The sequence below is a fragment of the Camelina sativa genome, chromosome 20 (genome assembly GCF_030686135.1).
Source record: "Camelina sativa cultivar CO46 ecotype springtype chromosome 20, ASM3068613v1".
NCBI classification, from domain to species: domain Eukaryota; kingdom Viridiplantae; phylum Streptophyta; class Magnoliopsida; order Brassicales; family Brassicaceae; genus Camelina; species Camelina sativa.
The window spans coordinates 8407845-8421357 of record NC_141899.1 but is presented as its reverse complement, the minus strand read 5'-3'; the positions used below and the strand labels follow the sequence as shown (position 1 = coordinate 8421357).

Here is a 13513-nt window from a genome sequence, read left to right as displayed (position 1 = left end):
TTGGTTGGTAGTTGACAAAGGTTGAGCAGTGGATAACTTGCCTTCTTTTTTTTTCATAGTCACCACCACCAACAACGATTTCGGTACGTACTTACTTTATTTCCGCACATTTACCATTCTGCTCAAAAAAAGTAGGTTCATCCTCTTTTTTAGTCCATTTCCAAACACCTCTTTCTTTACCCAAAAATACACATGGTCAAATAAAGCATCTGTAGTACTGTATAGGAAAATCATATAAAATCCCTATTTCGTGGCCCATTTATAACCCAATAAAGCCCATTATAAGTTTAAACGACCCAAAAATATATACACATCAGCGTCAAACAAGAAAAAAAAATACTAATAAAGATCGATCACATGAGCCGATCAGATAACGAAGGTAGTCGCCGGAAGAAGTTTAAAACCGGAGATGGTTTCCGATCACGGAAAATAGGATGTCGGAAGTAATAAAACCCTGACGCCATCGCCACCATCTTCGTCGGCACAAGATACAACACCAACGCCACGAATAAACACAGCCCCACGAATATACCCGTCGCTCGTGGGTCACGCCACGTCACCAAAGCTTGCATCTTCTCTCCTTGCGCAGCCACTTCACCAAGAATCGTCTGGACTCGAACTCCCACCCCTCGCAGCTTATCGTACCTCGACCTAACCATCTCCGGAGGTCGGTTGCTCGGGACGACGTCGAACTCCTCGTCGAGCTCTTCTCTATCCGCTGCATCAGCCAACGAGAGTCTTGGATCAAAATGCGGTAGACCAGCACGTGACCTGAACCTGTAATTCCACGCGCCGATCACGAACAAGTAAAACGCTAATGTCGGACCGATGAGATCGGGAAACCAAATCAGCATCACGACAAGCGCGTGTACGAGGAGAGTCGATGTCGGATTCTTCCAGTAACGCGTGTCATCAACCCACCGCACTACGTCAACCATTCCAGCAACTACGTTCACTATCCGGAGCCAGTTCGCTCGGACTTTACGCATACTAAAAGTATGAGAGTCGGCGTCAAGCATGTACCGCACGATCTCCGGCCTCAGAGGCGGCTCAGACCGTGACAAATGTACGGCCAAGATCTTCACGGCAGTGTTCCTCAACATCTCTTCTTGAAACAAACTCAACGGTTTGATGTAGTGCATCAACGGCAGCAACGGTTGAGTATACACGTGTAAGAAATCCAACGGTGGAGCTGATCTCACGAATCGAACGGCTATCTCTATCTCTCCAAGTTTTTTCACGCCGCCGTTAACTAACATCAGAAGCGGATACGTATTCCTATACGCTTTACCAGTCTCCAGCGTAGATATACGTATACGAACTTTTCCAATCCTTAGATCTTGACGCGTGGCTTCTTTCCCACCGTCGATTTCGAATACTCCCCAACTATCGAAGACTCCAATGGTCAAAACCGTACACGGATCGTATACTTTCCACGTGTACTGCTCGTTCCATTTCGGATCTAAAGAATCCGATACGGTTCGGGTACGGACCCATTTAGTACCGTATTTCGCCACCGTGTACGCGTCCGTCGAACCTTTCCCGTTCACCGTCTTCATCGGCAACAGATTCTTGCAACCGATTACACCGAGCTCGATGATTCCCACCGCCGGTTTCCACAACTGCCTCGCCGTAGGTCGGTAATCGCTGCACACGTGCGCCGCCTCGTCAATCACGTGATAACCGCCGTCGAAACAGAGCCTTAGGTGTACTCTAGATCTGTTTCCTCTCTTCTCGTCGTTTGGATCTTCGAATCCGAACCACCTCGAAGCAACCAAGCGATCGTCGACGCGTCTCTCGATTGCGGTGAGCGGCACGCGAGCCATCCCGACGGTGACTGGTCCTTTCGATGTTCGATACTCCAATGTGAAAACAAGCTGATCGGAGAATGGCTCGGCGGCTACGAAGAGTAAGTCTTCGTTCCATGACGGAGCTCCGTTTCTAGTAACGGCGGATTTGGTTTTCTGAACTTGGAAACCTAACTGAGCTTTTAACTGAAACGACGCTTCTTTAAACGCCGTTAACTGTGGCGGTAACAAGTCTTGAGCTTCGATCACGGTAGCGCGCAGATACCACAGCTTCGACGACATGTAGACTTTAGCTCGTGCGGTTACGTTTCCAGCTGTATCTGTCTTCCACGCGTCGGGGAATGATTCGTCAGCTTGAGTTCCTGTCCACGTGGCAAGCATTAGATCGCTGTGGTGAGCTCCGCCTCCTTCGAGACGGTACCATTGCGGCGCTAACGGACTATCCGGCGGGTCACGGAGCGGAATCTCCGAAACGTCGAAGCAAATTCCACCGAGGAATTGGCTAGTTTCGATTCCCGTTGTCGATGAATCATTCCACACGGAGATCTCAAGAATCGGAGAGGATGATAAATCCGGCGAGTCACGGAGGAAGGCGAAGGTTTGATCCCACTCGAAGCAAGTTGTTTTTCTGGCGGGTTTTGATTGGATCATTGTGCCTGAGAGTGAGATTTTTGTGACTGGACTACCTGAGGTTGGTAAAGAACGAGATTTTACGACGCGGACGAAGACGTAATGCATTTTCTCCACTAGGTCAAACGTGGATCGTTCTATGGTGGAGACGTCGGAGATCTCTGAAGTGTAACTTGCAGTTTCCGACAAGCTTCTACGTAGTGGTTGCGGTCCGGTTTTGGTTTCTGGTATTGAACCGGAGACTGATCTCGATATGGTAACTTCTGGTAACGGTGATCGTGGCGCTGAAGCCCAGCTCATTGAATCTTCTGACTCAAGCATAATATCTTCACCGTCTGGTTGATTCTTTGGTGGCTCTTCCGCTGGTTTCGCCTCTGGTTCATTCTTTGGTTCCGCCGGCGCTGGATCTTCTTCACCAACCGTAGCATTTTCCTGTAACAACGGTGAGGCCTCCTCGTTTTGCTTAGGATCCTCGGCTTGCGGATTCTCAGGCGGCGGTGGTTGTGATGGTTCCTCTGTTTCTTTCACTTCAGCAGGAGTATTGTCATTAGTCTCCGGTTTTGGCTGAGATTCGTCTGGACCTTCCGTCTTCACCTCCTCTGCTTTTTCCTCCACCACGGTCTCAAGAGGAGCTATCGCAGGTTTTAAAGGAGGAGGCTTTTCATCGGCGTAGTAAAGCCTTAGACCAATCTCACCTTGCACAAGATTAAACAAACTCTTCTTCTCCAAGGGATAATATATCAAAGCCTCTTCTCCTTTCCCAACAAACTGATCCGACCCGAGTCGGATCCTACCGAGAAAGTTGTTTCTTCTGGTAGGTCCGAAGTTCTTGTCATGGTACATGTCAAGCTCAAGAACATCGGTAAAGACTTGATGAGAAGGTCGCTTTGCGAGACTGAACTCGAGCGTCTCGTTCCAAACAGGGTTTAAATCACGGACTATGGTTCGTGTCCTTCGTCTCTGGCCGTAGTAGTCGACGACAACGTAAGGACTTGACGTTCCGTGGCCATCCTTTGGTGTAAGGTCCTTTGCGTCTACTACTTCTACTACCAGTTTTCGATTTGTTGCCATGTTTTTTTTTGTCTTATTGAAACTGTTATTTCAACGCATGCATGGGATTGAGCTGAATTTGCGTGAAGGTTTAGGCTTTGTGAAAAAAATGAGAGAAAGAGGAGAGAGTAAAAAACAGAAGAGGTTTGATTTGCAGGATTAGTGGCTTATGTTAAGAAAAGAGTGGGAAAGAATCAAAAGCGACGAGTCAAAAAGTAAGAGACATTAATTCTTTTAGTTTTAGGTGTATCTGATAGGAATGAGCCTGTGTTTGTGTTCATATACAAATGTAAAATATAGTAATGAATGTGAACTGTAGTTTTATAGCGATATTCACTGAAGATACTGTAAGAATTAAAGAAATAGTTGACAGATGTCCAAGATGTGTTGCATGCACATTCATTAAAACTGTGCAATTGAATCAGTGTGTAAAGGGATTTGTGAATTTTTATTTTTGTATCGAGTGTAAAAGAGTTTGCTTATTTTGAGTTAAGCCATAAACAATTTCCTCTGTTTTCTAATACGTGGGATACTTAACTTGATTTAGAAGCAACTCCTGTCAATTCACACTTTGTTTTCTATTTCTTTTGCAGTCTTTTTGCTTTCCCTTTTTTCGCTTGTTAATTGGAAATACATTCATATATATCTCTTTCCGGGTTATATAGATTACGTAATTCTTTTACTTTCGGCTTTTGTTTTCCTAAGTTGCTTTTGACTAATTGAAGATTCTCTCTTATGGTTCTTTAATAGCTTTAGACTTTAGTGTACACAAGGAGATTGAAGGTGGTCGAAGACACTCAATGCCACCAAGGATATGTCAGATTTTAAGCAAATTGCTTTTGTTCTTTCTTCAAAAAGTGATTGGTCTCTTTGTCTCTTCTTTTTTCTCGAATCTCACCGACCTTAAGCTTAAATAGCTACTCTCAATCAACCTCACCCATATTCCAATGTAAGACAAGATATATTATGTTTGGATGTATTGTCTGCTTAGGAACTATACATATGCAATATACTAATATGATCACATGAAGGAATTTAGGAATTTGTTTAGTCTCTTTTTGATTCCCCAACATTGAGTTTGGTAATTTCCTATTGAGAAATATGGTTTTTGTATAATGTTGATGAGTTTGACTACCAATAATAATTTCTGACACAAGTATTTAATTAGTTCGAACTTGTTTAGTCTTGAATTGGGACCAAGATAAATAATTCGTGACTTTTTAGACATGGTTTTTTGCCTATGCATATGGGTATAGGTTTGTAGCCTGAAAATTCTAGTCTTCCAAGGTTATGATGACATATAGAGGTTCTTCTGATACGGTCTACGAACTTAGATTACCAAAGTTATGATGACATATTGACATGTTGTCTCAGTATCAAGCCAAAATATGATGACATATTGAAACCTCAATGTTTAGATTGCTTAGGCAAAAATATTTACATCTATCAAGTCAAAAGAAAAACAGAGCATTAAGGAATAAGGAGTCCAAAAAACAGAGGATTAAAAATTTCATCCATCGCCAAGTGGTTCTTAATTTTTCTCCATGAAAAGATTCAGTTCGACGTCATCATTGGGAGAAGAAAGCCGATTGTATAAAGCTCATCAATAATCAATAGACTCGTTTCTCCTCATACCTCATGCAAAGTTGACATTTTCAACTCAGTTGAGGAGTTCAGCTTAATGTAGGAGTTTTTAGTTAAAAATTCTTTATGAAAATAATTTTAAACTCTCAAATATATAATTTTAAATAACATACCTGCTCTGTTTTTCCCCGCCCTATAATACTCTTTTTTTGTGGTCTCGTTGAAAGTTTCTTTTCGCTTAAGCAACCTTCTTACATCTTTTTAACAAAAAAAAAAAAAAAAAAACCTTCTTACATCATCTGAAAAACGGTATGCAAGCAGAATATACAAAGTTAGTAGACTAACAAGAAATAATATTCTTTTTGTTTCTAAGTTGGAAAATCTCCAACTTCTCAATTTCTAGGTCTTTGTTACTACCCAGAGATCATTCTCAATTTCTCTAGTTAATATTAAATCAAGAAGCTGAGATAACTCATGTGAATCGGTCTGCCATAATATAAGATTCAGTGCAGGACTCTTGACTTAGTCCTGCCTTGAGAGGCTACACAAGAATCTAAAGAAGTAAAGCTTGACTCAGTCCTATTGAATTCTTGGCTCTTTTTCTCCAAATAAATACTTCTTTAGGTCGCGAGATCCTTGATAAAAAAAAATAAAGTTCTATAAAATCAGCTTAAGTATGAAATAGTGTAAATAGGTAAAACTTAGAAGATCAACTTATTCTAATTGTGCTCTTGTATCGGTATTTAAAACCCATTAGCATAGGCAAAGTCTATAAGAGTCATCACATGCAAAATTCCATAGAAAAAAAACATGTCCCTGAAAGGAATTCTCAAGTCGATTTTGGGAAAACCAAGTAAAAAAAGCAATCCTCTTCAACCTCCCATAGCATCTTCTTCTTCTTCTTCTACTTCTTATTCATCATCATCATCGCTACCAACTCGTCAATACAGCTACGATGTCTTCCCAAGCTTCTCGGGTCAAGATGTCCGCAGAACCTTTCTCAGCCACTTTGTTGAAGGCTTGAAAAGCAAGGGAATTAAAACGTTTATAGACAATGGGATCATGAGGAGCGAATCTATCAACTCAGAGCTCATAAGAGCTATTAAGGAATCGAGGGTTGCCGTTGTGATCCTATCTAAGAACTACTCCTCTTCAAGCTGGTGTCTAAACGAGCTGGAATTGATCATGGAGTGTAGGGACACTCTCGGGCAGACTGTGATGCCAATCTTCTACGATGTGGATCCTTCTGATGTCAGAAAACAAACCGGAGATTTTGGAAAGGCCTTTGAGGAAAGTTGTCATGGGAAGACAGAAGAACAAAAAGAAAAATGGACAAAAGCTTTGAATCAAGTTGCAGTTATTGCCGGAGAACACTCTGTTTCATGGTACTATCATACTCCCAATTTCAACAAACACAACCATTTTAATCGTTTCCGTATTTAATTTAGCACTGTTCTGTATTTTCATAGGGCTAGTGAAGCTGAGATGATCTCGAAGATTGTCATGGATGTTGCTAACGAGCTGCCATCAACAGATTTTGATCGGTTAGTTGGAATTGAAGCTCACGTGAAAGAGGTGAAATCGATGCTAAGCTTAGCATCCGATGAGGTTAAGATAGTAGGGATCTGGGGTCCTGCAGGTATTGGCAAAACCACCATAGCTAGAGCTTTGTACGATCAAGTTTCCAGCAATTTCCAGCTTAAGTTTTATATGGAGAATCTTGAAGGGAAGAAAAAAGTGCTTATACATGGCACTATCCGCTTGAAACATTATTTGCAAAAGGACTTGCTCTCCGGAGTATTAGATTATAGAGACATGAAGATACTTGACTTACAAGAAACGCAATTTAGGTTAAACCACCAGAGAGTCCTTCTCGTTCTTGATGATTTGCTTCCTGAGGAGCTGCAAGCGTTGGGAGATATAATTAAGGGTCTTAGATTCGGCAGTAAAGTGATTGTGACCAGTGAAGATATAGATACATTGAGAGAATGCGGGTCCAACGAGATCCAGACCTACAGAGTTGCTTTCCCATCGAGCGAGAAGGCTATGCAGATCTTCTCCTACTCTGCGTTTGGACAAAGCTCTCCACCAAGAGGTTACTTGGAGCATGCCGTTGAAGTAACGAAGCTTGTTACTCCAATTCCACTTGGTCTCAAAGTATTAGGTTCGTATTTGCGTGGAAAGAGCAAAGATGAGTGGATAGTGACTCTATCTACGCTCAGAACCTCTCCTTATGATGACAAGCATATCTGGAGAGTAATTAGATTTGCATATGATCAACTATCCTATAAACATAAATATATACTTTACGAGTTACAAAGTGGAATTGATTTGGATGAGAACGTGAACAAGGCCATATTCTTCCTTGCCCAGAGGGATTGGGACGTGGAGAAAGGGATACAAACGCTAGCTGACATGGCGCTCATCTCTAAATTAGGGGACGGAAGAATCATAATGCATTATTTGGTACAGTATTGTGCTAAAAAATTCATGTGGCCCGATTAGTACTTAGTAGCTTGAACCATGGAGTACTATGAAAAATTTTAGTCTTTTAATTTTCCATGTAATTGTGCAGCATTAGAGTTAGAGCTCTTATTACATGGTTTTATCTTTCTTCTTTTGTGAGTTACACATACAATGATCATCATAGCATACTAGCATATGCCTTTCTAACACACAGTTTTTTCTTATTTTTGATGTTGTATTAGTAATTTTTATAAACTTTTAACTCAAACAATCACAAAAGCCATACTAACATTTGATGGATTTTGTCGAGATTAAAAGAGTTATTATTTCGAAAGGGAATGTGAAGGATGGTCACATATCTGAAAGATGGAAGAGACTTGAGTAGTATGTAAGGGATATGAGTCAATCCATTATTTGTCAATAGGTTTTGAGGTGAAAACCTAGCTATGAAACTAAACATGAAAAGAGAGCCTAGAGTAACTTACAATCAAAATAATTTGGTGGTCAAGATACCTAGACGAACATTATCTCTAGGGATCCCATAACGGAAATACTTTTATAATTGTTTTTGAGTTGTAAACTGATGAAACCAGCACAGATCAGAGAAACGCATAAGTCAGAATCTTAAGAAGTAACAAAGCTTGACCCAGTCCTTTTAAATGTTTATTTTTCTCCAACGTAAATTATTTTTTATATTGCTTGCTTGGTGAAAAAGGAAAACCAGAACTTTTCTCTCTTGCATGACTTTGAACGAACAATACCATAATTTATTGTGTAACATCAGCTGAAGTAAGAAAGCGTGTAAATAGGTAACATGAGCCCAATAGTAGGTGTTTCTTTAATTTTTTTTTTAGAACCCATTTTCATAGGCAAATAACAAGTCTTAAGTCTTCGAGAAACCATGTTCTTGAAATGAATATCAAGTCGATCGATTCTGAGAGAATCAAGAAGAAATACAAATTCTCTTCATCCTCTCATGGCATCTTCTTCTTCTTTATCAACTCGGCAAAAAATCTATGATGTATTCCCAAGCTTCTCCAGTCAAGATGTCTGGAGAACCTTTCTCAGCCACTTTCTTGAAGGGTTGAAAAGCAAAGGAATTAAAACATTCACAGAAAATAGGATCATGAGGGGCGACTCTATCAACTCTGAGCTCGAAAAAGCTATTAAAGAATCAAGGATTGCCGTCGTGATCCTCTCTAAGAACTACGTCTCTTCGAGTAAGTGTTTAAACGAGCTGAAACTGATCATGGAGTGCAGGGACACTCTTGGGCAGACTGTGATGACAATCTTCTACGATGTGGATCCCTCTGATGTCAGAAACCAAACCGGAGATTTTGGAAAAGCCTTTGAGGAAACTTGTCATGGGAAGACAGAAGAACAAAAAGAAAGATGGACAAAAGCTTTGAATCAAGTTGCAGTTATTGCCGGAGAACACTCTGTTTCATGGTACTATCATACTGTCAATTTCAACAAACACAACCATTTTAATCGTTGCCGGATTTAATTTAGCACTGTCTCTGTACTGTATTTCATAGGACTTTTTTTTCAGGTTGATTTAGTAATTCTAAGTTCTAAGCTTTGTATACCATGTCATTTAGGGCCAGTGAAGCTGCAATGATATCAAAAATTGTCATGGATGTTTTAAACGAGTTGCCATCAATGGATTTTGATCAGTTAGTTGGAACTGAAGATCATGTAGCAAAGATTAAATCGATGCTACGCTTGGAATCGGATGAGGTTAAAATAGTGGGGATTTGGGGTTCTGGAGGTATTGGCAAAACCATCATAGCTAGAGCTTTGTACAATCAAGTTTCCACCAACTTCGAACTTAAGTTTTACAAAGAGAATCTTGGGGGAATGTTTAGGAGGATTAATCTTGACCCCATTAGCTTGAAAAATCATTTGGAAAACGAGTTACACTCTGGAATTTTAGATTATAGGGACATGAAGATACCTGACTTGCAGGAGGCGCAATTTAGAATAAAGCACCAGAGAGTCCTTCTCATTCTTGATGATGTCTGTTCTGAGGAGATACAAGCTTTGGCAAATCTGATTCAGTGTCTTAAATTCGGAAGTAAGGTTATCATGACGAATGAAAATTTTTTCACATTGATGCATAATGGGATCGACCAGATATACAAAGTTGCTTTCCCATCGAGTGAAGAGGCTCTACAGATCTTCTCATACTCTGCGTTTGGGCAAAGCTCTCCACCAAGAGGTTACTTGGAGCATGCAAATGAAGTAGCTAATCTTATTGCTCCTTTTCCACTTGGTCTCAAGATCTTAGGCTCGGCTTTACGTGGGAAGAGCAAAGAAGAGTGGACAATGGCACCGGCTAAACTCAAAACCTATGTTGACGTCACGGATATTGAGAAAGCTATTAGATTTGCGTACGATGGTTTATCTAAGAATCACAAAACTTTGTTTCTCTCGTTAGGCGATTCTTTTTATTGGGGTAAGAACGGCTTATACTCGCTTTCCGCCGTAAACTCGTATAAGTGGAGAGACTGGGACATAGAGAAAGGCGTACAAACCCTAGCTGATCTGGCTCTTATCTCTATATCTAGGGGGGACGGGGATTTAATCATGATGCATTATCTCGTTAAGTTAATGTGTAAAAGGTTAACTAGTTTCAATTAAGTTGTGGTAAAAGAATCAAAAAGTTTCAATTATACTGAAGAAGTGATGCATGTTTATTATCATTGAAAGAGTCTGAATTTATACAGAGGGTAGAGCTAGCTAGGGTATTACAAAGTAATCAATGAGAAATTAGAATATATACGACTATACATATATAGAACCTTAACATGCGCAATCAATGATTTGATTGATATGTTGATATCCTTCTTCTTCACTGAATAGTTTTGAGTTACACAATTTTCAGCCTCTGTTTTAGCTAGAAAACGTGTAAACCACGTAAAATATAAACTAACTCTAAATAAAATAGTTATTTGGAACCCACTTGCATAAGTAAAAGAACAAAGTCATCGGTCATCAGACTCATCACTGTACGAAAAAAATGTGTCTTTCATAGGAATGGATTCTTCTTCTTCTTCTTCTTCATCATCTCGTCGAATTAGACATGAAGCTTCCTTTGAATCTAGGGATTTGGTCATTAAGAAAAGAAAGAAAAAAAAAGACTTAAACCTAACAAAAAACAAATGACTCTAATATATGTTTTAAAAAAAGTCAACGTATACTTGCTCTGTTTTTTCTTTCTTTTTTCATACAATGCTGATTTCTTGTCCCTGTCAATGTTTCTTTTCACTTACAAAACCTATGGGAAGACTTTTTCAAGTCTCGCATGGCTGTACGCAAACAGATATACAAAGTATTAGACTATTAGAGTATTAGTAAACAAATTTTTTGGTAATTTCCAAGTTACGTAATTTCTAAAATAGTTTTGGCAGTATTTCACTCATTTAAGTACTACTCTGTTTTTTCTTGCAAGATTCTGAACGTACAATATTATTATATCTTATTCTATATATTCTATAAACAATAGCTGAAGTCAGAAAGCGCGTTAATATAGGTAGAAGATCGACTATTGTATAATTTGTATTGGTATTTAAAACCCATTTGCATAGGCAAAGTCTAAAAGTCCAATGATCTTATTTGCCATCACACTCAAATTTACATAGAAATTACATGTCGTTGAAAGGAATTTTCAAGTCGGTTTGGGGAAAATCAAGAAAAGATAGTGATTCTTCTATGTACCCTCAAATGGCTTCTTCTGTTCCTTTTTCTTCGTCCTCTTCATCTTCTTCATCGTTATCAACTCGTCAATACACCTACGATGTCTTCCCAAGCTTCTCTGGTCAAGATGTCCGCAGAACTTTTCTCAGCCACTTTCTTGAAGGGTTAAAAAGCAAGGGAATCAAAACGTTCATAGATAATGGGATCATGAGAAGCGAGTCTATCAACTCTGAGCTCGTAAGAGCTATTAGAGAATCAAGGATTGCTGTCGTGATCCTCTCTAAGAACTACGCTTCTTCGAGCTGGTGTCTAAACGAGTTGCAGCTGATCATGGACTGCAGAGCTTCTCTAGGACAAACTGTGATGACTATTTTCTACGATGTGGATCCCTCTGATGTAAGAAAACAAACCGGAGATTTTGGAAAAGCCTTTGAGGAAACTTGTCATGAGAAGACAGAGGAAGAGAAGCAGAGATGGAGACAAGCTTTGACAGAAGTTGTAGTTATTGCTGGAGAGCATTCCGACTCATGGTAATGTTCCAATCCAGTCTTGTTTTCGTGTCCATTTAATTTAGTGGTCTCCTAAATTTATATGTCATGTCGTTAGGGCTAGTGAGGCTGAGATGATCTCGAAGATCGTCATGAATGTTTCTAACGAGTTGCCATCAACGGATTTTGATAAGTTAGTTGGAATTGAAGCTCATGTAGCAAATATGAAATCAAAGATATGCTTATAATCCGACGAGGTGAAGATTGTAGGGATATGGGGTCCTGGAGGTATTGGCAAAGCCACCATAGCTAGAAATTTATACAATCAAGTTTCCAGCAACTTCCAACTCAAGTTTTTTAGGGAGCCAGCTTGGAAGACTGGCTCTAACAGAATGGAATTGTATAACGAATTGCTATCTGGAATATTAGATCATAGAGACATGAAGATACCTAACATGTTAGAGGCGCAATATAGGTTTATGCATCAGAGAGTCCTTCTCATTCTTGATAATGTCACTACTGAAGAGCTAAAAGCTTTGCAAAATTTAAGTCAGTATCTTAAATTCGGAAGTAAGATGATTGTGATGATTGAAGATATATATATTGCATTGAGGCATTGTGGGATCGAGCAGATATACAAAGTTGCTTTTCCATCGAGCGAAGAGGCTCTACAGATATTCTCATACTCTGCGTTTGGGCAAAGCTCTCCACCAAGAGGTTACTTGGAGCATGCAAATGAAGTAGCTAGACTTATTGCTCCTTTTCCACTTGGTCTCAAGATCTTAGGCTCGGCTTTACGTGGGAAGAGCAAAGAGGAGTGGACCATGGTACCAGCTAAACTCAAGAGCTATCTTAACGACACGGATATTCAGAAAGCAATTAGATTTGCGTTCGATGGTTTGTCTGAGAAGCACAGAACTTTATTTAAATCGTTAGCAAACTCTAGATATTGGGGTAAGAATGTGGACAACGCCATCTACTCGCTTGCCAAGACAGACTGGGACGTGGAGAAAGGGTTACAAACCCTAGCTGATCTGGCTCTCATCTCTATATCTGAGGAAGGAGAAATCATGATGCATGATTTGATACAGTCAATGCTTTGGAGTGGTAGACTTACATTTGTGGAATGACAATTTTTTTTTGGTGAATATTGTGAAATGACATAAAATAAGACCAAGTTATTATTTTTTTTTTTTTTTGAATTTAAAGACCAAGTTATTTGCATAACAAGTTTTATACTCCCTCCGTTTCAAAATATAGAATGTTTTAAACAAAGTACGCAGATTAAGAAGTCTTTACTTTTAACAAGTTCAACCAATCAGAAACAATACTGCATAATATAAAGTACTAAACTAAGCTAAAAGTTGAATTGAAATTTGAAAACATCATATATTATGAAACAATAAACTTCTCCAAAGCATCTTATATTTTAAAACGGAGGGAGTATTTTTTTTAATTCCCCAACATCGAGTTTGGACCTGTCACTCCTATTAAGAATATAGGTTTTGTATAATGCTGATGAGTTTGACTACCAATAAAACTATTCAAGACTTTTTAACTAGACTTGTTTTTTCCCCCTATGCATATGGGTATAGGTTCTAAATAATAATATAAGACCACACCTACGATTAGTTAATCTTCTACGTGTTTACACGCTCTGCGCACTTACATAAGTTTGGATGACATGTTGTCTCAGTCAGTTTGGTCTCAGTTTAAAACAAGAGATCTCGGAAGTCTTGATGTGAAGGGTTGCTTAAATAAAAGAAACTAGCATGGAACGAGACCAAA

The 13513-nt window shown here is 39.5% G+C and overlaps 2 protein-coding genes and 2 pseudogenes across 3 annotated transcripts; 3 read left to right on the top strand and 1 right to left on the bottom strand.

Annotated features, from left to right (window-relative positions):
• Positions 1 to 113: 113 nt before the first annotated feature.
• Positions 114 to 4512, bottom strand: LOC104770124 (multiple C2 domain and transmembrane region protein 16 pseudogene; annotated as a pseudogene). The gene has a single exon (XR_015592029.1). The product of XR_015592029.1 is annotated as a multiple C2 domain and transmembrane region protein 16 pseudogene (transcript).
• A 1244-nt stretch (positions 4513 to 5756) lies between these two features.
• LOC104770121 (putative disease resistance protein RPP1) lies at positions 5757 to 7762 on the top strand. Its single transcript, XM_010494484.2, has 2 exons — positions 5757 to 6457; positions 6542 to 7762. The coding sequence occupies exons 1-2, from the start codon at positions 5883 to 5885 to the stop codon at positions 7575 to 7577; spliced, it is 1611 nt and encodes a 536-aa protein (XP_010492786.1). The 5' UTR covers positions 5757 to 5882; the 3' UTR covers positions 7578 to 7762.
• A 583-nt stretch (positions 7763 to 8345) lies between these two features.
• Positions 8346 to 10203, top strand: LOC104770123 (putative disease resistance protein RPP1). Its single transcript, XM_010494485.2, has 2 exons — positions 8346 to 8987; positions 9140 to 10203. Exons 1-2 carry the CDS (start codon positions 8515 to 8517, stop codon positions 10179 to 10181), a joined length of 1515 nt encoding a protein of 504 aa, XP_010492787.2. The 5' UTR covers positions 8346 to 8514; the 3' UTR covers positions 10182 to 10203.
• A 950-nt stretch (positions 10204 to 11153) lies between these two features.
• Positions 11154 to 12963, top strand: LOC104770120 (putative disease resistance protein RPP1 pseudogene; annotated as a pseudogene).
• Positions 12964 to 13513: the final 550 nt, after the last annotated feature.